The sequence below is a fragment of the Notamacropus eugenii genome, chromosome 1 (assembly GCF_028372415.1).
Source record: "Notamacropus eugenii isolate mMacEug1 chromosome 1, mMacEug1.pri_v2, whole genome shotgun sequence".
NCBI classification, from domain to species: domain Eukaryota; kingdom Metazoa; phylum Chordata; class Mammalia; order Diprotodontia; family Macropodidae; genus Notamacropus; species Notamacropus eugenii.
In genome coordinates, this window is record NC_092872.1 from 260,988,433 (window position 1) to 261,015,876 (window position 27,444).

Sequence of the window (27,444 nt, forward strand, 5' to 3'; positions counted from 1 at the left end):
AATCTGGGCTCCACTTTTCTTTCTGTCATGGATTCCAAGATTGTGTGTAAAAAGCTGCATTATATTAGAAGAGTCATAGAGTATCAGGAAGCATAAGCAGATGCTCTGAAGTTCAGTACAGAAGCCTTGCATTTTTAATAATTTACATATTACTCTTTTTATAGATGGTGAAGAATACTTCTGTGTTAAAAGAATTTTTTCAGGTGGTGACCAGAGTTTTTCCCATTATTCTTGTCCACAGGTAAAAATATAGTCATATAAACCATTTTCAAGCTCATATCACTTACTAAAAATGCTTCAGAGAATTCTGATTTTCCAAAATCATGCTTTATGTAACCAAGTTATTTATCATAATGTAAGAAATCATTGAGTAAGAAATCATCAAGAAATTGATAGTTGTGGTTATTGCTTTGGTCAGTTGGCCAGTCACTATCCTCTCTTTTTTCTATCCGTTTTGTCTATGGAGATTTAATTAGCCATAATCTTTTTAGAATTCTTAGCTCATTTTTTTTTTTTTAGCCTGGAGCAGTGTAGTTGCTTGCATAGACATTGAGGTCCCCTCCTTTGCTGCTTTGTGGAATTGATATGAAAATTAACGTTAGGAGTATGATCACAATATCTCAAAGCCCCCAGTTAAGAAAATTTCTAACATTTAGGCAGAGGTTTGACTTCTAAATTAATTTGAATTTTTGTTTATCTCTGGCTAACACCTGGCCTCTGTATGGTTGTGACAAAAATTCACAGGTTACGTTAGGGTAAAGAAATTCAGTATGCTATGGTGTCTGATAATGGATATGGCCTTGGAGGGGAAACCAGAAAAAGAGCAGATTATTTCTTAATTTCCCTTGGTTCTTAAGGAGAGAAGTCTAAGTGGTAGCTTTGGCCTGAATCTTTCTTTCTGTTAGTCCTGTAAGGAAGGACTGGCTTCCCCTAGATCTGCTCTGCATGCTCAGCCCTGTTCCTTTTTTTTTTTCTTTCCCTTGGTGTTCCATGCTCCCCTCTGGCTCAGCTCTAGAGGGTTCCCACTTCTTTCCTTCTGATCTACAATATAAATATGCATGTCAGAGCCCTTTTGATATTTTTTAAAGAGCCTGAAGGGCTCTAATAACGATCTACTTCTGTCTAAACGTGGCCAATTCTAAATTGTAGGATGACAATTAAAGTTGCAGTTTGTTATTGTTTCTCTTTTTTTTTTTTAAGCTAAAGTCTTTCTTTTTCTTTAAATTTGTTTGCTTCTTTCACAATTTAGAGCCTTGGGCCACCAGATGATTTTAGATGTCCTGACCCTTCAAAGCAGATCTGGACTATAAATGAATCTCTCATTCAGAAATGGCTGAGCAGCTCCTCTGGAAGGGTTCCATTGGAAATAGCCAAGTAAGGAAGAAAGTTATCAGGAGTGATCAAACATACATCTCATATGTGACAAAAAAGAAAGCGGAATGTAGAATCAGTTTTACTTGGGATTTTCCATTTATAATTTTTAAAACTCCATGGCTATAGGTTACATAGCACCATAGATGAATAAATGAATGAAAAAGATTTACTAAGTGCTTACTGTGTGCCAGGAACTGTGCCAAAGCTTAAAGGGGACCTCTGACTGGAGAGGAAAGGAGACCTAGCCAGAAAGTGATTTTTCCAAGGTCACAGAGATAGCAGTATCAGTCAGAATTTGAACCTAGGTGTTGTTCTTTCAGAGTTAGCACTCATCACACTATATTACTGTTGTTGTTTTAGTCCAGTCTGACTTTTTTTGACCTCTTTTTAGGAGGGTTTTCTTGGTAAAGATAGCAGAGTGGTTTGCCATTTTCTTCTCCAGCTCATTTTACATGTGAGGAAACTGAAGCAAATAGGGATAAGTGACTTGCCCAGGATCACACATCTAGTAAGTGTCTGTCTGAGGCTAGATTTGAACTCAGGGCTTCCTTACTCCAGGCCTGGAGCTATGTCCATTATGCTGCCTAGCTGCTCCTCTATTCTATGCAGCCTTACAATCTAGATCTTAATTATCTTTATTTGTCTCCTTTCATTTGACCAACTTTTATTATGAAATATATTCTTTCTGGTCTTATTATAGACATTTATATTGAGCATGTAAAAATTTTAAAAGCATTTCTTGCCCACATTTTGACAATAGGGCATATTTAATGGTTTTTATATTTTGTGTATTAAACCAGTTTTGAAACCTACATTTCCCAAAACTAAAAGTATTTTTAAAAAAATTTAAAAAATTTTTTTAAAAAAATAAAGCAATGTCAAAAAGTATTTTTTAATGATTCATTGCATCCTAGAAATACATATTTTATGTTGTAAAGGGATGTTCTGTGGTAAAGTAAAGGTTCTGTGGTATTTGTTTCAACAACCAGTTGAGTCAGTAGTTAAGGCATTTATATATAAGGAGATTATGTTACTTTCCCAGGGTCACAAAACAGGTATGTCAGAAGTAGAATTTGAACCCAGGAGGTCTTGATTCCAAACCCAGTACTGTAATCTACCATTATATTACACATATTTTAGTCACAACACTAAAAAAAAGCTATTTGTTTTAAGGAAATGAGTCAGAGAAACATGAATTTAAATAAACATTCCAGAATCAGTTGACATTAGTACCTTCATTAACATCATTTACAAATTCACTATTTGGCCATCAAGTTCAAAGCACTCTGATAGTGAAGAGAATTTCAATATTCATATAAATAATAAGAACAAACAGATGAAAAATTAACATGTCAATTTCTGTGTTGTAAATTTTTACTCAGTGAGATTGATGGAACCTTTTCTTCGGCTGCTTGTCTAAATGGCAGTTTTTTAGCTATTAGGTAAGTGCCAATTTTTTACTGTGTCTGAATGTCACTAATTATTGAATAAAAAAGCTTACATATTTTCTTATTACCTACTGAGAATCTTTTTATCTTAATTTTTTCAGCAATGATGATCACTATAGAACAGGCTCCAAGTTCTCAGGGGTTGATATGAATGCTGCTAGACTTCTCTTTCACAAACTTATACAGCCTGACCATCCTCTGATAGCTCAGCAGGTTTGTCTTAAAGGGTCTTTTTATTTTGCATCATTTGTCCTGCAAGACTCATTCTGTGATCTTTTTTTAAAGATATTTTAAATGTTTTTGAAAGCAGTCATTTAAAAAAAAATTAGTAATAGTGTACTGGTAATGAGAAACGTCAAGTCTGGGGGAGAAGACGATGATTATAAAGTTAGAAAATAATTTTTCTCCATTTTGTATGCTATTTACTATTCTTTCAACCATGATATACTTTTGTATATTATAGTATTAAATACCAATTATAGTAATGAAGAGATTTTGCTTTAAAGCAACTGCAGTTTTTCAGTTATATGTTTATATTGCATTTTGTAGGGTGTAACTGTAGTTAAAATGCTGAACAAGCTGTGACAGCCAAGTAATGACACAGATGGAGCTGTTTTAATCTGAGTTTCATGTGCAGGTTATATCTTAAGCTTTGTGAATTCTTTTGGAAGACTTAGACATTAATTTTTAGGCTACGCTGTAGTGTTTTTCAATTTCTGATTTTATCTTATACTTTTTTCTTTCAGTTTCCTATTTTCTTTATTGAAGTTTGTTTGTTTATAAGTAATGTCCAATGTAAATTAAATAGGTTTTATTTTTTATTTAAAATATAGGTGGCAGCTAGTTTGGAAAAGAATCTTCTTCCAAAACTGACTAGTTCCTTACCTGATGTTGAAGCATTGAGGTTTTATCTCATTTTACCAGAATGTCCACTGATGAGTGATTCCAATAATTTCACAACAATAACCATTCCCTTTGGAACTGCACTAGTGAATCTTGAAAAGGCGCCTTTGAGAGTACTTGGTAAGATGTGACGTTTTCTGTGAACATACTGAATAGCAGCTGGTAGTGTGTATCCCTTCCTGCTGGTGCTCACTCACCCTTACTTCACACAGTGCTCTTGTTTCATCTTCCCATTTCCAACCATTCCCATGTAGTTTTCTTTCTTATTTTTCCTAAATATGTTAGATGAACACAATAGTGCATTGTACCCTCAGTTTCAGAATATCTCTGATAAAACTTTTTTTAAATATTGCTGATATAGTAGAGTAATATTCTTCATCTGGACATTTGCAGCGGCCTTCTAATTGGTTTCCTGGTTTTCATTCAGTCAGTAAGCATTTATTAAGTACATGCTATAAGCCAGGCACTGTGCTAAGTACATGAGATACAAAAAGAGGCAAAAGATAGTGTCTATGTTCAAAGATCCCACGTTCTCATTGGGGAGACATTGAGCAAGCAAATATTTACAAAAAAAAAACTATTTACAGGATAAATAGGAACTAATTAACAGGGGGAAGGCATTAGAAATAAGAGAGGTTAGGGAAGACTCAGTAAAAGAAGGAATTTTATTTGAGACTTGAAGCCAGGAACATCAGCAGGTGAAGTGGGAGAGTATTCCAGGCATAGGGGACAGCCTTGAGCCAAGGAGGGTCTTTTTTGTGAAACAGCCAGGAGACCAGAGGCAAAATCAAGGATTGTGTGTTTTGGAATAAGATGTAAGAAGCCTGGAAAAGTAGGAGGGGACTAGGGTAAGAAGGACTAAGAATGACAAACAGAGCATTTTGTATTTGATCCTGGAGATGCTAGGGAGCCAAAGGAGTTTATTGAGTAGGTAGGGGGTGACCTGTTCATACCTGCCCACTGCTGCCATTTTAGTCTTACTAAAGCACTAACTGTAACATCCCTTTAGAACACCAATTAAGTTCAGCATCTTAGTTCTGACTTTTCAGGCCCTACCCTCCCTTATACTCTTCCCTTTCATACACCATCATTTCTAGTGAAATTGCACTGCATTTGCTATCAACATTTCCTGTGGTTTCCCTCCTCTTTCTGTTGCTTATATTATTTTTTCTGCTTGAAATGTACTCTTATTTCTCCTAGTTCTCCTGTTCAGCTTCTGTCATCTTTCAAAGCCCAGCTCAAATGCGGTCCATTCCATGAAGCAGTTTCTCCTGCTTCCTCAGTAATCTCTGACAACTTATAGCTAACATCACAGTTCATACTTTTATTCCTGTTCATGTTATATCTTATAGTTATTTCTGTATATATTTGTATTTCTACTGTAAGTCTATAAGTCTGTACATTCCATGAGGGAAGGGACCATGTACTGCTCTTCTTTGGGTCATCATGGCATGCTGTACTTAATAGGGGCTTGACATATATTTATGAATGACTGTTTGATCACAACCCATTTTTTTTGCTGAACCAGAATTCTCAGTTAATCTGCATTAGCAAACCTTCAAGGATCCTGCTTAGAGTAGAACATCAAGTGCTTCTTGAATTCTGACATATTTTCTTCTGGGCCTTTTCCCTCACTTGTTGACTCCTGATTCTGGAATCGTTTTCTGGAATGTTGGATCATCTTTATTTTAATTCCTTGTATTCTTTGCATATTTTTTGCTTTCTTATTACAGACCTTCTCCTTACCTTGACTTAATCACTTTTCTGCACCCAATACAGGCCTTCCTGTACTCATTTCTAGTTATGTAACTGGCTTTTATAACTTATTGGCAGCCTACAAGCCCAGCACTGACAAGGTTGGGCTGTGTACAGGTCAGGACATTAAGAAAGGGTCAGGCTGTGGGAGCAAACTGACCAGGTAAGGAAGATTACCACGAGAAATATTAGTCCAGATAGGGAGTCATATATTAGAAAATTGTCAGTTTAGGTGAAGGTGTAGTAGAAACAGAGGCTATCTGGCAGGATAGCTGAAGGAGGGCTGCTCTCTGGTATTCAGGTACTTTTGTCCTTCTTCTCTGAAGGGACCAGTTCTTGAGTACACTTGACCTGAAGTAAATGACACACAGCTTGCCTAGTACAGAGGAGGGGAAAACCAAAGGCAACTATTATCAGAGGTATTTGATCTGACACACAGCTTTGTGATGTTTGACTTTTTCACTCAGTTTCCAAGATTGTATTGCCTCATAAATACACTTATATTGCAAATCTGTTACGTTAGGATCAGAAAATAATTTTTGAATAAAATCTGTGACTTAATAGCAATAAAGTTTTTGCAGCTTAAATATTTAAATTGAATCGTTGCTTAGATTTTTGAATATTCAAACCAGTTGTGAACAGATGTTAATACTGAGTCTTTTAAATGTCTTCTATTGATTTCTGTATCTTACTTGATTTTACACTAAGAAATCCAGACATGCAAGTCAGTGCTAATAGCTGTCCAGGAAGATGCTGTTGTTCTTTTTTCCCCGTTTGTTGAAATATTAGGATAGAAAAGACTTACTGGGAGTGGTAGTTTGTGAGTATTTAATTTACATGTTCATCCTTTAATCACAGAAAACTGGTGGTCTGTGCTTGAACCTCCCTTGTTCCTCAAGATAGTGGAGTTGTTCAAGGAAGTCGTGGTTCATCTTTTGAAACTCTACAAAGTCGGGATTCCCCCTTCTGAAAGAAGGGTTTTCAACAGCTTCCTCCACAGTGCTCTAAAGGTTTTGGAAATACTGCATAGGGTACGTTTCTTTTCTTTTTCCTTGTGTGTGGCTTTGTTAGATATGTCACTGTCTATTCGTAATCTACTTTATTCTAGATTTAGAGAGAAGCCAAAACCCTGTCAGAAGCCTACTAAAGATTCCTCTGTCTTAGTTCCCTTTAAGAAATGCTTTTAGCTGTCACTATCTGTTTGTCTGCCTATATATCCGTTGTAGGGGAGAGCAGTTAGCAGATGAGCAACTCAGGTTCCTTTTCCATTTTATTAGGAAAATGTTTTTGTCTTGTTTTAGAATTGTTACCTCAGTTTTAAGTGTCATATTTAAGTGTCGTATTGCTTTGGGTATTTCAAGGCATTTTTATTGTTTTTCTGGTTCACCTGGTCTTGTGGCCTCAGTCCTTGTCTTGGATCTCTGACTGACAGTGGTGTTTGCTTGCTCTTCGCTCCCACTTTGCACTGACCTCCACATGTTTAGCAACACAAAGCGGAGATGAAGAAATGACATGTCTGCTATTTTATCAATTCAGTGACCACCTCTAGCTGGCACCATAGGTACTGTTCAGAGTCCTCATAGGATGTGATCTAACGGTAAAGTCTTTGTCTCCCAATCTTGAAGTGATTGGTAAGTCCACCTGGACTAGTGCTTTTGTTCCCTTTTTTCAGCCATCTCAGTTGGAGGCTTCTAGACCTAACCTCCCTGGAATGAAGGTAAGTCAGTTAGTCAGTAAGCATTTATTAAGTGCCTACTATGTGCCAGACATTGTGCAAAAGTGCTTGGGATACAAAAAGAGGCAAAAGATAGTCCTTGCCCTTAAAGAGCCCATGATCTAATGGGGGGGGGGCAACAAGCAAACCAATATATACGAAACACCCTATACAGAATAAACAAGAAATAATTATTAGAGGGAAAGCACTAGAATTGAGGGGTTGGGAACGAAAGCCAGGTGACAGAGAGGAAGAGGGAGAATATTCCAGATATGAGAGACAACCAGAGAAAACTCCTGGAGCTGCGAGATGGGGAACAACCAAGGATGCCAGATTGATGTGGGGGAGTGTGAAGTGTAATAAGGGAGGGGCTGGGACTAGATGAGGTTGTGAAGGAATTGGTTGAGAGGAGGGAACATGGTCAGACCCTTCATTTTATGCAAATCACTTAGGCAACTGAATGGAGGATGAAGGCCTTCACTAGGGTGATGGCACTATCAGAGGGGAAAAGAAGGCATGTTCAAGACATGTACACAAGTGAAAGTCAGCAGACCTTGTCAGCAGATTGGATGTGGTGGGTGAGAGAGTGAAAAGTCAAAGATGGTGCTTAGCCTGCAGACCTGGGGGAGTCTAGATGGAAGATGGTGCCCTCTAGAGTAATAGAGAACTTTGGAGAGGGGGAGGATTTGGGAAAAAATAATGAGTTCCATTTTGGATGTGTTGAGTTTAAGATGTTTATTGGACATCTAGTGTGAGATGACTGAAAAGCAGTTGGAAATATGATTGGAACTCAGCAGAGAGATTGGGGCAACAAAGGTAGAATTGAGAATCATCAGCAAAGAGATGGTAATTAAATCCATGGAGCTGATGAGATCATCAAGTGAAAACAGGATTAAGGGAGAAGAGAGGCCAGGACACCTCCCAGTGGGATGCCTACATTTAAATGTGATCTGGCCCAGCAGAGGAGACTGAGAAGGAGAGGTCAGAAGGAGAACCAAGAGAGAGGCGTGTCCTGAAAACCCAGAGAGAAAAGAGTGTCAGGGAGGAGAGAGTGACCAAGTGTGTCGAGGGCTGCAGAGAGGTCAAGGAGAAGGAGGATTATGAAAAGGTTATTGGATTTGGCAACTAAGAGAGCATTAAGAACTTTAGAAAGAGTAGTGTTGGTAACATAGGGTCAGAAGCCAGATTATAAGCAGTTAAAAAAAACGTGAGAGGAGAAAAAGTGGAGGTCTCACTTTGTAGATGGTCTTCTCTTGGAGGCGTTTTGCCACAAAAGGCAAGAGAGATACAGGATGGCAATAGTGAGGGTGAAAGAATCAAATGAGGGTTTTTCAGGGATGTGTTTTTCAGCATTGTAGAAGGAGCTGGTATGGAGGGAGACATTGAAAAGAAATGAAAGAGTGATGATGGGAGCAGTCGGTTAGAGGACATGATTTGGAGTAGGGTCATTGAACAAGGAGAGGGGTTGGCCTTGATTAGGAGTAAGGCCACGTCATCATTTGAGACAGGATGAGGGAGGAGATAACAGAAAACTGGTAGATGTGATGGTCTCTATAGAACAAGAGTATTTGGTTAGCCTGTTCTTGACTAGAAGCCTGTGATATTGCCAACTCAGTGAGAAGAGAAATTGCTGATAATAGTTACTAATTGTGAACATTTTTATCCTGTCCTAAACGAATCTTCTGCTTCACTCCAAAGACTGCAAATGATTACCCCTTCCCTCAGTGTGCCCTCCCTGCTATCACACCCCACCCTTCCCTTATCGTCATCTTCTCTCATTTCTTGAAGGGAAAGATAGATTTCTATACCCCATTACTTGTATTTCTTATTTCCCAGTTATATGCAGTAACAGTTCTCAACATTCGTTTCTGATACTTTGAATTCCAACTTCTATCCCTTCTTCTCTCACCACTTATCCCTACTGAGAAGGCAAGCAATTCAATACAGGCTATTTATGTGTCATTTTGCACAAGACTTCCATAATATGTTGTGTAAGACTAACTATATTTCCCTGTAGCCTACCCTGTCCCCCATTTATTCTATTCTCTCATTTGACCTTGTCCCTTCCCCAAAGTGTTTACTTCTATTTACTCCCTTCTCCCGTTTGTCCTCCTTTCTATCATCCCCCTCACCCCACTTGTCCCCTTCTCCACTACTTTCCTGTAGTGTAAGCTAGATTTTCATACCAAATTGAGTGAGCATGTTATTCCCTCCTTAAGCCATATATGAAGAGAGTAAGCTTCACTTTTCCCCTCTCACCTCCTCCCTTTTTCTCCTCTATTGAAAAAGATTTTTCTTATCTCTTTTATGAGTGGTAGTTTGCCTCATTCCATTTTTCCCTTTCTCCTTCCAATATATTTCTATCACCCCTTAATTTTATTTTTATGGCTATCATTCCTTCTGATTCAACTCAGCCTGTGCTCTGTGTGTGTGTGTGTGTGTGTGTGTGTGTATGTGTGTATAATCCCTCCATCTACCCAAATACTGAGAAAAGTCTCAAGAGTTACACATATTATCTTTCCATGTAGGAATGTAAACAGTTCAGCTTTAGAAAGTCCTTTATGATTTCTCTTTCCTGTTTACCTTTTCATGCATCTCTTGATTCTTGTGTTTGAAAGTCAGATTTTTCTCTTCAGTTGTGGTCTTTTCATCAAGAATGCTTGAAAATCTTCTATTTCATTGAATGACCATTTTTTCCCCTGATATATTATACTCAGTTTTTCTGGGTAGGTGATTCTTGGTTTTAATCCCAGTTCCTTTGACTTCTGGAATACTCTATTCCAAGCCCTGCGATCCCTTAATGTAGAAGCTGCCAGATCCTGTGCTATCCTGATTGTATTTCCACAATACTTGAATTGTTTTTTTCTAACTGCTTGCAATGTTTTCTCCTTGACTCTTTTCGGGTTTCCTTCAGGAGGAAATTGATGGATTCTTTCAATATTTATTTTGCTCTCTAGTTCTAGAATATCAGGGCAGTTTTCCTTGATAATTTCATGAAAGATAATATCTAGGCTCTTTTTTTGATCATGGGTTTCAGGTAGTCCCATAATTTTTAAATTGTCTGTCCTGGATCTATTTTCCAGGTCAGTTGTTTTTCCAATGAGATATTTCACATTATCTTCTATTTTTTTCATTCATTTGGTTTTGTTTTGCAACTTCTTGATTTATCATAGTCATTAGTTTCCCTGAACTCTACTCTCACTTTTAAAGAACTAATTTCTTCAAAGAGCTTTTGAACCTCCTTTTCCATTAGGCTATTTCTGCTTTCTAAAGTCTTCTTCTCCTCATTGGCTTTTTGGACCTCTTTTTCCAGTTGAGTTAGCCTATTTTTCAAGGTGTTATTTTCCTCAGCATTTTTTTGGTTCTCCTTTAGCAAGCTGCTGACTCGCTTTTAAAGCTCTTCCATGGCCTGGGCCCATTGTATTTTCATTTTGGAGGTACTGGATGCAGAAGCCTTCACTTCTTTGGCAGTATGCTTTGTTCTTCCTCATCCAAAAGGATGGAAGGAAATACCTGTTCACCAAGAAAGTAACCTTCTATGGTCTTACTTTTTTTCCCTTTTTTGGGCATTTTCCCAGCCAGTTACTTGACTTCTGAATCCTTTGTCAAGAAGAGAGTCCTAGTGCCCCTTGCCATCCCAGGGCCATGCTCAGGGCTGAGATTCAGATCAGCTGCTCAATTCCTTCAGGAGCTTTAGGTGGGGGCAGGGCTGCCATTCCAGAACAAGTATTTTTAAAAATTTTGTAAAGGGTGTGGGAGCAGGGAGGTGGTGTGTGGATGGAGTACTGGGCATGGATTCAGAAAGATTTGTTGTTATGAGTTTGAATCTGACCTCAGACATTTACTAGCTGTGTGACCCCAGGCATGTCACTTAACCCAGTTTCCTTATCTATAAAATGAGCTGGAGAAGGAAATGGCAAGAAATTCCCAAATAAGGGCTTATACTGATTGGGCTAGTGAGCTCAGTGGTCGAGAGAGGCTAACAAACTACTCTTACTCTTTTAGAGACTGTATTTGTCTGCTCTAAGTAACGGCATTCCAAGGATATAGGCTATCTGGCTATAAAAGGCCATAACTTTAGTTCTTTACCTTTCTGATATCTTCAGAGCAGTCACAAAGTTCTCACTATTTTTCTACCCAGCATCTTCTTGTTTTATAAGTATTCAACTGTTCTCAGCTGGCCTTTACTCTCCATTGTCAGTAATACCTGAGATCTACCTTTGGAAAAACTCGAATTGCTTTTTAGCAACAATCAATCAAGAAATATTTATTAAGCCCCTGTGTCAAGTGCTGGAGGCACAGGTACAAAGAAAGAAATCATCTGTACTCACAAAAAGCTTACATTCTATTGGGGGAGACAAGTATGCATCAAAATAGGTATGGCATAAATATAAAGTGAATAAATACAGATACATACAATATATTTAAATATAATGTAGTTTGAGAGGGAGGGAATCTAGTGTTTGGGGGAATGGGAAAAGGCCTCATTTAGAGAGGATTCACCTTTTTTTCCTAGAAATTTTATTTTATTTTTATTTTCAGTACCAAGTTCTTTCCTCTTTCTGTCCCCTCCCCCATGTGTTGAGAAGCCAAGAAATATGATAGCCATTACATGTATGAAGTCATTCAAAATGCAACTTGGGCTTTATCTTAAAGGAAGGAGAAGACTTACATGAGATGGTGGTCAGGAGGGGAGTGTTTGTAGGGCACTAATGCCCAGGCACAGGAGCAGGGAGATACGTAGCATCAGGAACAAGCAGTAGAAGAGGCCAGCTTGGCTGTATTGCAGTAGTAATGTCCAGTGAGGCTGGGAAGATAGGCAGGGCCTTGTTGCCTGGGACCTTAAAGCTGTTAAGAGGAATTTGTTGTTTATCTTAGAGGCAATTTGGCAATTCAGACATTCATGACATTGTTTCTCCAAAGATATATGCATCCATCAACATGAATATGTAAATCCTCTTTCTTTCCCATGATTGAGAACTAGATATAAATTTCCTCTAACAATTCTGCTTTCCAATTTGCCTTTAGAATGAGATTGAGAACTGGAGAATTTGTCCACAGTAGTACTTAGGAAAGCTGGATCCAGCTCGGAGAAAGCAGATTATTAAGTTTTCCTTGTGAGCATCTATCTATGCAGTGAAAAATAGCAAACGGTGAATCAGAGCTTGATTTGTTGTCTTGTTGATTGTGTGGGTTAAAGTGATGGAAAAATGCTAAACTAAAAAAATGTGTCATCTGTGCACCATACACTCCCCCCCTCCCCCCCAGGAGTTGGCTGTAAAACATTTATAACATACCTTAATGGGAGAAGCTATGCTTCTCCCCACCTTGTGCCATGTGGAAATATGTTGACCAAAGCTTTCTTAATATTCCAAATAGCATAATGACAGACACAGCATTGGTGATAGTGGTTAAGATTGAGCCTTCAGAAAAACCGGGGAATTAAGGCAGCACATTCTGCAGCTAGATGGCGCCACAGTGCAGCTGACCCGGAGTCAGGAAAACTTGAATTGAAATCCAGCCTCCGATACTTGGGCAAATCATTTCACCTCTCTCAGCCTTGATTTCCTTCTCTTTAAAATGGGGATAATGATTCTTTACTTCCTAGGGTTGTTGTGAAGATCAAATGAGATAATAATTGTAAAGCATTTAGCCCAGTGCCTGGCACATAGTAGTCACAATATGAATATGATATTGTCATTACTACCATGTTCTTTGTATCATGAGGCTTCATATTGTCTTTTTAATGATATAAAATGATGTATAATTGTCTTATTATCGGGAATAGAAAAATCAAATTAATAAAGCATAGTTTCAGATGTTTTTACTTAGTGACAATTCTTGACATTCTTGAAATAGGAACTTACATTCCTGAAGAGCCTGATTTTAATTGAACATTTTAGATGTCAGACTTGTGTCTGGCAACATGAGTGAGCCATCCACTCTTTGTTGTTTTTTTTTCAGAATGCCATATAAATCCTCCATTTAAAAAATAAATTTGCAAAAAATAACTTTTTGGATTCCTTATGAGGCTTCTGCCTGACTTTTTCCTTTAGGTTCCCCAATGTGAATTCATCATTTCCCTTCTGGTTTTCAAATAGTCTTAACTGCTTTTCCTTGTAGTCCTGGGGTTATTATGATAGGTTTAAGATTTCAGTTGAGATTAATAAGATTTAATATAATTCTTTTGTTCTTGTGCTATACCTGTATTAATTGTACTTTTATTGTGAACTGTTACATTATAAGCATTTCTTTGATTGAAATATATGTCACAGAGTTTTGGAGAAAGTGGAAAGTAGACCTACCCAGAGCTTAATTGATTTTTTCATATTTTCTTGAAAATCAGTCTTTAGACAGCTTCCTGTGCTAACATCTCTCTCCCAGGCTCCAGTAGCATTTTTCCAGTTGCCTTTTTTTTATGAACAATTCTACTTGACTATCCTACGAACACCACAAACTCAACAAATCATAAATCATGACTTTTAGTTTATTTTCTCTGTGCCCACCTTCTATAAAACTAGCTCCTACTTTTTATTTCCCTCTTTCTCTTAATTACCTTTGTTATTTAGGGGTGATTTCATCCCTTAATCTAGTTTATTACTGACTCTAATCATTTATTCCTTTGTAATGTCTCTGACATTCATTTCTTTCTTCTTAGTTTCCATTTTGTGACCACCTCAAGTCAGAACTTTCCTTTTTTATGACTAGTCTCTTCCAGAATTTTCTAGCGAGTCTTCCTACATCCATTCTCTCCCTATTCCAGTCTTTCTGAGAGTACTGTGACATTAATCATGGTATACTACCATACTTTAGTCATTTCATTACCTTCTTTATAAACCTTTAGGGGCTTCCCATTGTTTATTAAATAAAACTATAAACTTAAACCTAATGTTCAAGGCTCCCTACAACCAGCTTCCAACCTATCTTTCCAGTTTTATATTCTGTTTCAGAAGATAAATATGTATGCTAACTTCAGCTAAACTGCACTATTCAGCAACCCCCATCCTGACCCCAGGGCTTGCCTTCTTACTGCCACATATTTTGTCTGTGGCAGTACTTCTGCCTAAAATGTCTCCTCAGTGCCATGTTTACCTATTATGATCCTTCCCATCCTTCAAGGTCAAGATTTGTGAAGCTTTCTTTAACAGCCCTAGAAAGAAATTATATGGTCCTTAGAATATCTCTATTTGCTTATTTTGTATCATTCTTATGACATGTGGAATAACAATTGGACTTGTGATTTCATTTGACTAGGTAGCTCCCAGATGAGAAAACTCTTACTGATGGAGGTTGGCGCCTTCTCTGCACCTTGGCTATTTTAGAGTTGTCTGAGAACTAAAGTTATATGACTTGCTGAGTCTATGTCAGGCAGGACTTGCACTCATGTCTTCTTGGCTACTGGGTCAGTTTTTTTTCCCATTCTAGTACAAATGTTCCCTCACTTGAAGTATCTGTCTTCTGTCTGTACTTGATTGTACCTGCAGAATTGGGATTGTATTTTCCCTTGTGTTTCTCATTCAGTGCCTTGCACATAGAGGGCCTACAGTGAACTTTTGTTGAATGAATTAAAATGATTTAGTTAAAAAAAAAAAAAAGCTCCAGAGCATTTATGTTTTTCAGGATTGCTCAGTTTTTGAAAAATGTTCTTTATATTAAGCCATTTAAAAATATACATACATATATACAATGCAGTGATATGTAAGTAGTAGTCTTGTTTTTCTACAGGTAAATGAGAGAACAGGACAGATTATACAATATGACAAGTTTTATATTCATGAAGTGCAAGAATTAATAGATATACGGAATGACTACATCAACTGGGTCCAACAGCAAGCCTATGGAATGGTACGTCTGCTCACTCATACCATGATTGCTTTTTTCATTTCTGTCTTTTTTGAAAAACAGTATGGAGCCATCTCTTGACAAACATCAAACACTTATTTTTAAATTTTAAACACATTGCATAGAAGTTGTATTATAGTATGTGGCTTATAAAGCAATATTTTATGTGTATAAGAAAAAACCAAGATGATGTCTTATAGAAAATACAGGTGTGATATTGTGTTCTTTTGGATTTGTATGCTTTTCTATTTTAAGTTCCTTAAGGGATGGTGGTGGTTTTTAATTGTGTTTCCCATTATCTGACTTAGTAGTAGGTCTTTATTAAATTTTATTTGACTTCAGTTGGTATTGGAACTGTCTTGAGAATACATTTACCATTGTAAAGGTAAGCAGTGTCACAAAAAGTGGCTACAAGAAGACTTCTAATTTCTCCAAAGTAGGAAGCATCAGATCTCGTGTGTTCTCCTTTTTCACCTCTTCCTCTCCCTCATTTCCCTTTTCTATTTCTTTTTTCATAGTGGGTGTTTTTGAAATGTGACCATAAATGTGTACTTACTTTACTACCTTTTCTTCTCTTCAAATTTATATTTTAAACAGAGAAACCACAAAATATGGTTTCATGTCCTTTTGTGCGTATTAATACCTGTGTCCTATGACAGAAAAAGCACCATCTAATTAAAAAAATACCCATGAAAAAGGAATTTTTAAAGAATAATTGTCCTAGATATGTAAAAATTTGATCTAGAAAAATAGAATTCAGAGCAAGTAGCTCCATATTTAGGTTTATATCCTGCCTCAAACACATAGCTCTGTGATCATGGTAAGTCTTGTTCCACTTCTGAGTCTTAGTTTCCTCATCTGAGAAAGGGAGATAAAACCTAGACTGTGCCTCATGAATTAACATATATAAAGTGTTTTGGAAACCTTAAAGCACTATGTAAATGTCTCTTCTAGGGAACCAGGACAGGAACCCTCAGTCCTCGCTCCATCTGGGTATTTTAGAATTGATTGTCTTGTTTCTAGTCAAAGTTTGGAATTTTAAAACTTAATTTATCCTGGGAAGCTGGCTGGCGTAGCAGAGCCCATTGCCATACTTAGAAAGAAAGTCTGGATTCAGGTCCCCATTTTATCATTTATTTGATTGTAAGCTCCTTGAGGGCAGAGACTGTCTTTTGCCTCTTTTTGTATTCCTGTGCTTAGCAGTTAATAAATGTTGATTGATTGCATTGTGTTTGACCACAGACAAGTCACTGAACTTCTTCAAACTTGTCTTCATTTGGGGATTTATGTCCATTCTGCCTTACTGAAGAAAGTACTTTAAAAACTCTTAGGTCCTATTTATGTATAGAGTAGATAGGTAGTGTCAGAAAAGAAATAGATGATGGATAATGTGGGTGAGAGTTGAGAGGATAGCTAGAGAGATAGAGATGATAGATGATAGGGAGATAAAGGGATAGGTAATAATTAAAGATAATAGAGTGAGAGATAGATGAGAGATTATAGGTTTTAGATTGATAGCTAGATGATAAATGATGGATGGATAGCTATATAGATATATACGTGGTTATTATTTTTATCATTTCAAAAGTAGTTTAAAGATAACATTTTGTGACTACACCCAAAGAAATAGGTTTTTTATCCATGCAAGACCCTAGGTGGTAATGGCAGTATTCCTTTAGACCTGGGGGTTCTAAATAAATGCTCTTTTTCTCCCTTTCTCAGTTTGTATAGGACAGAAGTAGAACCACTAGGGGCAAGTTAGAGAACTGGATCAGTCCCTGAGGTTTTTGGTTTTCTGTCTTTTAAAAAAAAGTTTTTCCCAGTTGCATGTAAAAAAAATTGTAGCATTTGAGTTCCATATTTTACCTTTCCTTCCCTCCTCCCTCTCATGTCTTCCCCGTACTTGAAAAGACAAGCAATTTGCTGTAGATTAAATATGTGCAATCATACAAAACATATTTCCATATTAGGCATATTGCAAAAGAAAACAGACTCAACCCCCAAAACCCCAAGAAAAATAAAGAAAATTTTTAAAAATACACTTCAATCTGCATTCAGACTCCATCAGTTCTTTCTCTGGAGGTGGATAGCATTTTTCATCACAAGTCCTTTGGAATTGTCTTGGATCATTGTATTGCTGAGAATAGTTAAGTCATTCGCAGTTGATCATCATACAGTATTGCTGTTCCTGTATACATTTTTCTTCCTGTTTCTGCTCACTTCTCTTTGCATCAGTTCATTTAAGTCTTCCCAGGTTTTTCTGAAAGCGTCCTGCTCGTCATTTCTAATAGCACGTTAGTTTTCCCTCACAGTCACATGCCACAGCTTGTTCAACTGTTCCTCAATTATTGGGCATTCCCTCAATTTCCAATTCTTTGCCACCCCTAAAAGAGCTTCTGTAAACATTTTTTTAAACAAATAGGCCCTTCTCTCTCCACTCCTCACCCCTTTTTAAAATCCCCTTTGGATTACAGACTTAATAGTGGTATTGCTGGATCAAAGGGTTACATAATAGCAAAGAATAAACTTGGGCATCTCTGTAGTTGAATGCGCTGGAGAGAAACCAAACTTCATTCTTTTCATCATCTTATGTCTTATAACGATGAAGGAGTTGAGGCAAAGGAATATAAAAAAGATATTTAAGTTCACTATATGCACCATGTAGAAAGGACAGTCCAAAAAAATACATTTTTGATTGTCCTATCAGTTCAGTTGAATGAATATCTACAGAAAAAAAAGATTTTGAATTGCTACTTTGAATAGAAATAGTTAAATTTGGACACTAACATTGCTGTTTCCCCATTGTTGCTACATTCTACATTGCTGTCTTAGGATATCAACCATGGATTGACTGAGGTAAGTTTGGTAATATAAACTTACTTTCAAAATGAAACAAATCATCTTTGTTTTGATTTTGTGACAATACATCCAGAGGTTACCCTTTTCATTTCTTATGATTCTAAATATCATAAATGTATGATATAAGAAAATAAACGTGTTCTAATGACCACATCTAGGCCTTAAGCATTTTCTGTGGAAAATTAGCTAAGAGTAACTTTCTTTGTGAACATACAGGTATTCTGTTCTAGGTTTGTTGCAGCTAAGTTCACTAAAAAATAAATTCTTGTTTTCCTACTTAATTTCATAATAAAATCTGAAATGTGTTCTCAGGAGATGTGTTCTTGAAAGCAGGGGACCTGAACTCAAACCCTCGTCCCAGCACTTATTAGCTGTATGATGCTGAGCAAATAACTTAACTTCTCTCTGCCTTAATTTACATATATGCAAAATGATGATTATAATCTTTACATCATGCATCTTATAGCATTTGTTATGTGAAGAATGTTTCATGAACTTCAAAATACCAGGTAAATGTAGAACTACAAAGATTTGATATCACACGTTAAAGAAAAATCACTCTCACTATAAAATTTAAAATAATACCATACCATACCCAATACCAAAAAGTAGAAATGTAAGAAGTGTAAATATAGTAGACCACCAAGAACTACTTAGATCTTTAAATTCTATAAATAAAAAGATGTAGGGAGATGATTGTTGTGGCCTCTGTCGCTTTTATCTATTGCTTTATCAGTATGGCTGTTTTTAAAAGCTCTAGCAATTCGAATGAATGTTTGTACAGCTCCAAACCATGTCATTAACGCACATAACTAAGTAAAAAGGAAAGTTTTTGTTTTTGTTTTTTTTGGTTGTGTTCTTTTTCTATCACTTAAATTTAATAGATTTTAAAAACAAACAGCCTTACCTGCTATCCATTTGTATAGTCTATGGCAGAAGGAGTTATACATACAATTGGGAGGAAATAACACATCAAGATTTTCTTCATCAGAATGTTTAGTAGATGCTTAGTAGTAGAAGTATCTTTTGGCACTCTGAATTCTCTGTTAACTGGCTAATATCTAACAATGTGAATTAAGTTGATTGCATTTATATTGACTTCTTCTTCCCCGTCTACCTAATGACTTATTTATTCCAGTGATGGCTATTGTAATCATTAGACACAAGTGTATCAAAACATTATTGTTTAAGCCTACCTAAGTGGTAGTAATACTTGTAGTAAGGGATATTGTGTGCTGTGGTTGGCAATAGCAAAAGGTAATGGTGAGTATTGAGTAGTGGCATATGACCTTCCAAATCTTTAGTTTTGGGAGATGCTTTTTCTTATGTGATTCAGTTAGTGAAATATTTAATCAATGACCTGGGGACGCTCCTCCCCCAACTCTGGCCTTATACAGCCCAGATCTAAACTTGGGCAATCAGGAGAACCTCATCCAATGGAACCATTTCCTTTTTTGTGTTGTTTTGTTTTGCCTCCCCTTCAGCATTTATTGTGGGAATTCTCCAAATGTAGGTGAAAGAAGGTCCTAGTGCCAATTTAAGCCCTCAAAATAACAAATGCATGATAGGTATAGGGCAGCCTTTTTTTCCCCCACCCCCATAGAAATTGGGGAAGGCACAAAGGACTCACAGGAGCTCAGGGGACTCTTGGGAACCCATAAATAGGTATAGAAAATACATATACTCTGCTTGCAAGAAACAGACCTTGGAGTTGTCAGCAGGTCAATAGTCCGACATTCTAGTGACTCCCTTGCTCTTTCACAGGGTCCTACACAGTCCTTTTGTAGGCTCATAATTCCCCAAGTGGTTTGGACTGCCACCGTGAAGCAGATACATGATGGAATTATTAGATAGGCAGCATTATGCCATTCCATTGTGCACCATCTGAATCACTCTTGGTAACAGGAGGAAGCAAAGCACCATCTCTTGTGACTTTAGTCCTTCCCTGATGCTCTTCTTTTTTTCTAAGTGGTAGATGCTTGAGAATTTACCTTCTGTCTCTGTAATGTCAGATCTTCATATTCTCAAGCTTGTGGTTATTCATGAAGCAGCCTCCAGAAAAGTCTGCCTCCTCTACTAGAAGCCTAAATTCTGGGATCATAAATGCCTAAGAAATTCCTCTCTTCTCTAGGAAGGTTGCATTTAAGAACATTATCCCATGAACAGTTGGGAGCCAAGTATGAAAGTGTATGTCTGCTCCTACCAAGTATTTTTACAGGAATAATTAATATTCCCTTGGTGTCCCAGCTGTTGTTTTCTCTTTGTTTGAGAAAGTCCTTTATCAGGAAATCTTTTCTCTTGGCAAGTGGAAAGGAAAGATATGAGTGAATACATGTAACTCCCATGTGCTTCTCCTATAAGGCAACCACTGACAGTGTACTAAAAGAGACCATAGGCATGCTTCTCTGACCCCACTGTCCAAACTTAGTTCCTCTCTACTGCAATCTGGTTTATCCTCTGAACAGGAAAAAAGTGAAAAATGTGCTTATTAGGTGATTGGCTTTATATGCCAGCTTAAAGAAACAGCTCCTCTCACAAGAGTTGGTTGTCTCCCAATGTTTGACCTCCCACAAGAGACCCAGCCAACCAGATCTTGGGGGCAACCTTCTTCATTTAAAATCAAGCATTCCTTTTGTCCTCTTACTGAAGTACCTGGGAGGACATCTCTAGTCTTTATAGAGAAGTATTCCTGTCAAATTGAATTACCTTGATCAGCCTTCCCTTACATTTAAATTTGTAATTTTGTTCATCTTTTAAGATAATATTGCCTGTATTTGGCATTTTGTATGTTCCCAGTACTGTTGTCCTAACCTGGAATTAGAAACCGATTTATTTTCTATATTAGTTAGATGAAGACAAGGTATTCAGTGAAAAGGCCCATTAGGTGATGCAGTGGTTCCAGCCACGCTACTCACTGAGACATGGAAGTCTGCTGAGCTATAACCTGATTCACTAGAGGGTGCATCCACACTGATGAAATCATACATGTTTTGTAGTACTCAACAATGAGTAGTGTCTTACTATATGAAGTAGAGTAAAGCACTTTTTGGATGGGTCAGAACTTGTAAAATAAACTAATTTTGAACATATGAAAAAGTACATAAGTTATTATGGCATTGTTTAACTGTCATTTTTCTGAAATCTTCCATACAAAATACTCTAGCACAAGGTCATAGGCTAATATTTAATTTTTTTTCTTCTAGTTAACAGAAATCCCAGTTACCATTTGTACATACCCATTTGTATTTGATGCCCAGGCAAAAACTACACTGTTACAAACAGATGCAGTCTTGCAGATGCAGGTAAAATATCTCACTGATTATTTGGGTATATTTAATGCATTATCCTTTGTATTTCAAAATAACGAATATTTTAAAAATTTGCTAGTAGTTAGAACAGGGAATTTCTTTGCTCTTTAGTTTGACTGTGATTTGGTAGGTATAATGTATCCTTTACAATAGGATTGTCATTAGTTTTATGGAATTATTGGGCTTTTGAGACCTTTTCCAACTGAGGTGCTCTGAACATTGCCAAGGTTTTCTTCTAGGTTAACCACCATAATTTATATGTGCCAGGCACTGTTCTAAGCACTTGGACACAAAGACAGAGAGAAACAGTCTCTGCTGTCACGGAGCTCCCAGTCTCATGGGGAGACCACGGACACACACTTATGCTCAGACAAGGCAGAAACAGGATGAGCTGGCCATTATCTCAGGGAAATGCTCTCATAGAAGGTGGAGTTTTAGCTGAAATTGGAAGGAAGCTGGGGAATCCAAGATTCCAAGGATGAAGGGAGAGAGTTCCAGGCTTAGGGCTGCTGATGACAGTGCTGCTCGGAGAGGAAGAGCATCCTAGAGAACCTGAGGGCTCATGGTCTGAGAAGACTAGAAAGGGAAAAAGTGGCCTGGTTGTGAAGCTCTTTAAAGCCAGTCAGAAGATGTTCTCTTTGGTCCTGGGCGCAGTAGAGAGCCGCTGGAGTCTTTTGATTGAGAGGGCAAGGGGAGCAGTTGGGGATCTGTGCACATCTGAGCTTTGAGTAGATTAATTTGACATTGAAGTTGGACAGGAGTGGCAGGCAAACCAGGCAGCCAACTATGATAGCCAGAGGCACCAAATGGTGGCTGTGTCAGAAGAGGGAGGGTGGCAAGTTTGAGAAATGTTGAGAAGGTGAAATCAGCAGGCCTTGGCAACAACTTGGAGATGGGGGATTGGTGAGAGAAAGTGCAGAGGCCGAGTCATGAGCCTAGAGGACTGAGGGGGATGGTGCCGTTGAGAATAATAAGGCAGTTTGGAAGGTGGAAGGTTTGTGCTAAAGACAATGAGTTCAGCTTTGAAGAAGTTGAAATTAAGATGTCTCTGGTACAGATGTCCAGTAAATAGTTGGAGATAGGAGACTGGGTGTCAGGAGAGTGATTAGGGCTGGATAAATAGATCTGGCGGTCACTGGCTTAAAAATAAGTATTAGAATCAGTGGGAATTGATGAGATCATCAAGTGAAGTAGTATAGAGGGAGAAGAGAAGAGATTCCCAGGATACAGGTTTCAGGTGTGCCCATATTAATTGGGTGCAACCTTGGACGAGATCCAGCAAAAGAGACTCAGAGGAAGCCATCAGGCTAGTAGGAGGAGAACCGGGAGAGAGCAGTGTCACAAAATCCTAGAGAAGAGATTTTCAGTGAGAAGAGGGTTATTGACAGTGTCAGAGGCTGCAAAGAGGTCAAGAAGGATGAAGATTGAGAAAATGACATTTGGTTTGGCTGTTGAGATCATTGGTAACTGGAGAGAGAAGCTTCAGTTAAATGATAAAGTTGAAAACCAGGATCAAGAAAGTGAGAGGAAAGGAAGTGAGACACTGATTGTAGCTTCCTTTCTCACGGAGGTTAGGTACAAAGGGGAAGACTGGAATGAATGAATTAATGAATGAGTTTATTGAGCAAAGCACTGTGCTAAGCTCTGGAGATTCAAATAGAAAAGTTAGATAATGCCTGTTCTTAACAGCTTGCATTTTAATGGGGGAGACAACTCATAGGGAAGGTTTCAGCTATAAGTCAGATGGAAAGGTCCTATGATCATTCGGGTGCAGTAGCAGCAAAACAGATAGGAATGTCTCTTCTTTAATTTCATTTCCTCTGAGAAAATCTTATCCATTTCTTGTGTGACACTGTTTGAATTTGCCAAGGACTTCTCATAATAGAATTTTCTTTTTTGGGGTCTTCAAAACATGTGGTTATAGCACCTGCAGAAACAATTGTCAGGTTTCATCTCCACAGGAGATTGCATGATTGGTGGCAGGTGTCAATAGCTGATCCCTCCTTCACAGGAGCCACCTAACCTGGATGATGACTATGAGGCCTCTGCTACAAGTAGGACAGGGGGCTTGAGGGGTGCTTCCTCTTCCCTGGGCTCTTGTGTTTTTCTGCCTGTTGTGGCAGTTGGGAAGCCCTTGTTGATTGTGATAAGGAAGGAATTTCACCCCTCAACATGGCTGTGGGTGCTAGAAGTAGGTCTGATGGTTTGGAGAATGCTGCTATTCCCAGAGCTTTTGGTTTCAGGATCCTGGGCTGTCTTCATTAGTTGTTGCTTGTTGCTGATGAGATTATAATGTGGTAAAGTGCTGATGAGATTATAATGTGGTAAAGTGCTGATGAGGTGAGTCCTGTGTAAATAACTGTGTAAAAATACATCTCATTCACTCAAAAGACCTTGCTTAGATTGTGTGTGCAAAGCCTTGCAAAGCCATTGGATAAAGTGAAATGATGCCAGAAAGGAAGCCTGTTCCATTAGGCTATATAGCATCAAGTGAGAGTTATTTGAGGATGGGGGAAGCATTTGAGACACAGCCAGTAGAAGGGGAGAAATTAAAGATTAGTGAGAGAACAGGGATGAAGGATAAGGGAATCTGCTGGAGAAGATGGGTTGGACTGAGATCACTTGTACATATAGAGGGATTTACTTTGGCAAAAAAAAAAAAAAAAGACCACAGACAAATAGAGCAAATTTATTACTACCTTGTTAAATTTAATACAGTTTCAAAAAACTATGTAAGAAGCTTGCAGTTTCATATAATCCTCTTGTTTGTTCTCTTTATGTTGGAATGTTTGTGTTTAATTATTACATTCATAATAAATAAATCAGGTTTTCCTGATTTTCCAAGGAGGGAAGAGAATAAGGTTTATAGATTTTAATTCAGTGAGCTTGACTTTCATTCTTTGCAAATTTTTATAATGTTATTAAAGGTATAATTAGTTTATATTTAGAAAAGAAAGTAGATAACAGAGATCAGTAGGCTCATCAAGAAAAGGTTACTGGAAGTGGAAGTTTAAGGGAATGCTGTTGCTATAACTTAATTGAACAAAACATTTGACCAAGTGTCTTTTGTTGTTTTTATGGGCAAGCTGGTGATCTGAGAGTTGAATAATAATAGTTGTGAAATTGATTTGGAACTGGTTGAAGAAACTTGACCAAAGAGTTAGTATTAATGGATTGTAGTCATCTTAGGATACATCTCTAGTGTAGGGTTCCCCAGAACCTCTCCATAGCCCCGTGCTATTTTAGCTTGTTCATTTTTGACTGCATTCAGTGAAGTCTTTTCAGATTTGCAGAAGATGCAGAGCTTGGAGAGATGATTAACATATTGGATGGTAGAATTAATATCCAAGGAAATTCAGTAATTTAGTAGTTTGGACTAAATCGGTGATGAAATTTAATAGAGATTAAAAAATCAACTTCACAAATACAAGATATGGGGTCTGAAAAATCTGGAGATTTTGGTGTACTGAAAGCTTAAAATAAGTCAGAAGTAAAATAGGAAAGTGAGAAAAGTTAATGTGGCTGTAGGCAATATTCCAAGGAGTTTTGCTCTGAATGTGAGCTATGATGGCACTACTGTGCTCTCCTACAGTGAGGTGATATCTGCTGGAGAATTAGGTTATATTCAAGACTTCACCTTTCAACAAGGACATTGATATATTAGAGAAGGCCTTGAAATCATGTCATCTAAGAAGCAGTTAAAGGAGCCCCTGATTCTTGAACCTGGATACAAGAGGGCTTAAGGGAGACATAGTATCTTGTCTTCCAGCTGGTCCCAGAGGGCATAACTAGGAGCATTAGGTAGAAATTACAGTGGCAAGTTTGGGCTTTGTAAGGCCAAAGTCCCCCAGAAAGAGAACTTTCCCAGGTAGATTGAACACCTCTTGGGGGTTGTTTGGTTTCCCATCACAGAAAGTCTGAAGTCAAGAATGAATGGGCCTTTGTTGCTTTGTTGGCCTCCGTCTATGCTGACTTTTGAAGTTAAGCAGTAATGTGGAGGAAATCATGATATATTTGAGTATTTGATTGGTTAAAACATAAAACTCACATTCCAACTTCTCCCAGAAACTTGGGACCTCTTATTCAGAAAAATATTAGTTTCCTTATGACAAATAACAACAGAAATGATATTTGTATACCATCTTAAAATTTGTGAAACCTTTTGCTTTATAACACACTTTCCTTGCCTCTCTCCAGATGTCACCATGACAATGGATTTCAAGTCATTTTTTGCCTTTTAGCCAGTGTGGTGTTCTTGAAGGGTATTGTGTCATCTTTTTTTGTCCCCAGTAGAAACTTCTGAAGGGTCCCCAAGTCAACTTTGCAAGAGTAATAAAATGCAATAAAATTATTCCCCTGCATTGCGTTTTGAGCTGTAGTTCAGAGGAGTATGCATTTCAAGTGGCCTGTCACTGGACTGATCAGGCCCAACCTGACCTCTTTGACTCAAGTTTGAGCTCATAACCTTGAGCTAGTGCCATATAAGCATCTGAACCAGTCCCTTTGTAGAAGTGGGGAGGCTCCTTCTGGGAAGTTCCCTGAGGCCCAGGGGCTGAGTTGTCCCTAGGCCATCATTCTTCTCTACAGGTATGATTAGAAAGAGCACTACTGGCATCCTAGAGAAGGCCAAGATGGGATGGAAATGGTAGAGAGGGATTCTTTAGGGATTGTTGTGACTTGCTGATGATGTCTGAGTTCTCTTTCAAGTGAGAGCTAAGTAGGACAGACACTGGAGTCTTATTTCTCTTGAGCATTCTGTCACTCTGCATTGGAACGTGCACACACACCCAGCCTATATCCATTCTACTCTGAAGATGGGTATACAGTTTAATTATTCGTGTTTGAGCCTTTGAATGAATTTGCTGGTTGCTAGTTTTACTTTTTTCTTGAAATACTTAGTTTCATGACTTTAATAGGCAAAAAGACTATATAAGATAAGGATTGGAGCCTATTTCATAACTTTTTTTTTTGCAACCTCTCCCCTTAACATTGGTAACTATTCCTTTTCATATATTTTTATGTTCCCCAAATCCACAGTCATTTAAGGAAATTCCCTACTGAGGTGAGCACTACATCTCATTCTATTAACAGAACACATGAATGCTTTGGTAGGTTTCCGTTTTAGTTATGGGCAAACTAGTTTTTCAGACGTCTTGACTAAAGCAGTGAGCTTTTAGCTTCAGGGCTCTAGTAAAGAATTCACGTTTTGGGAATAGTAACAAAGGAAAAACTAGTTTTGTGGACAGTGAGAAGCAAAATAAATGGAAGTAAGATCACAGACACAGTGCAGGCAAGAAAGAAAAATGAGAAGTTGTGAGTTCGTTGTCTATAGAGTCTTAGCCTCTGCTCGTTGCTCTTATCAAGAGATCTCGAAAGACCAGCATAGTACTCAGATTCATCAGTTTTGTTGAAAGTTCAGAAATTGTTGATGGTATCACGTCACTGTGAAGTTGTGGATCTCATAACAGAAAGAAGGGTTTTTCGTTGTCAAATTCATTCATACTTAGTTGTCACTTAAAAAATTGAACTCCTTATCTTTCCCCCTAACACTCTCCCCTCCTCCTGTCTTCTCTGTTACTGTAGAGAGCACCACCATCCTACTTCTCCAGGCTCACAACCTAGGAGTTATCCTGGGCTTCTCATTCTCTGTTATCCCTCCATATCCAATCTATTGCCAGGTGATTTCACCTTTGCAGTGTTTCTCCAACATTCCCTCCTCTCTCCTGTCATATTACTACCACACTCTTATGCAGGCCCTCATCACCTCCTACTTGGACTATTGCAATAGTTTCTCCATAGGTCTGTCTGCCTTGTTTCTCCCTACTGAAATCCATTCTCCATTCAACTGTCTTAAGTGATTTTCCTAAAGTGCATTTCTAACCCTGTCAACCCTCTACTCAGTAAACTTCAGTGACACCCTATAACCTTTAGCATCAAATACAAAATCTTCTGTTTGGCCTTCAAACCCTTAATAACCTATGTCTTCCTATCCCCTCTCCCTTTCCAGTCTTCTTTGACCTTCTACCTCTCCATGTGTGCTTCAGTCCAGTGACACCCAGGCATCCTTGCTGTCTCTTAAGCAAGGCACTGCTTCTCTAAGAATTTTCTCTAGCAGTCCCTCATGCCTGGAGTGTTCTACGTCCTTTTCTGCATCTCCTGACTTCCTTTAGTTCCCAACTAAAATCCCATGTTTTTCTTCAGGCTGTTTTTTCCAATCTCTCTTAATTCTTCACTCTTTTAA

General features: G+C 37.9%; 1 protein-coding gene across 4 annotated transcripts in view; it reads left to right on the forward strand.

The window, feature by feature from the left end:
* The window catches only part of HERC4 (HECT and RLD domain containing E3 ubiquitin protein ligase 4), a 101,803-nt gene that overhangs the window by 63,761 nt on the left and 10,598 nt on the right, over positions 1–27,444 (forward strand). The window contains exons 9-18 of one of the 4 annotated variants that reach the window (XM_072628805.1): positions 165–241; positions 1,250–1,374; positions 2,757–2,816; positions 2,924–3,035; positions 3,656–3,845; positions 6,339–6,511; positions 7,153–7,197; positions 14,920–15,039; positions 17,869–17,892; positions 21,099–21,197. In XM_072628805.1, the coding sequence (XP_072484906.1) occupies positions 165–241; positions 1,250–1,374; positions 2,757–2,816; positions 2,924–3,035; positions 3,656–3,845; positions 6,339–6,511; positions 7,153–7,197; positions 14,920–15,039; positions 17,869–17,892; positions 21,099–21,197 (1,025 nt within the window). The remainder of the gene's footprint in view (positions 1–164; positions 242–1,249; positions 1,375–2,756; positions 2,817–2,923; positions 3,036–3,655; positions 3,846–6,338; positions 6,512–7,152; positions 7,198–14,919; positions 15,040–17,868; positions 17,893–21,098; positions 21,198–27,444) is intronic. The other 3 variants (XM_072628806.1, XM_072628807.1, XM_072628808.1) reach the window with 3 other exon arrangements.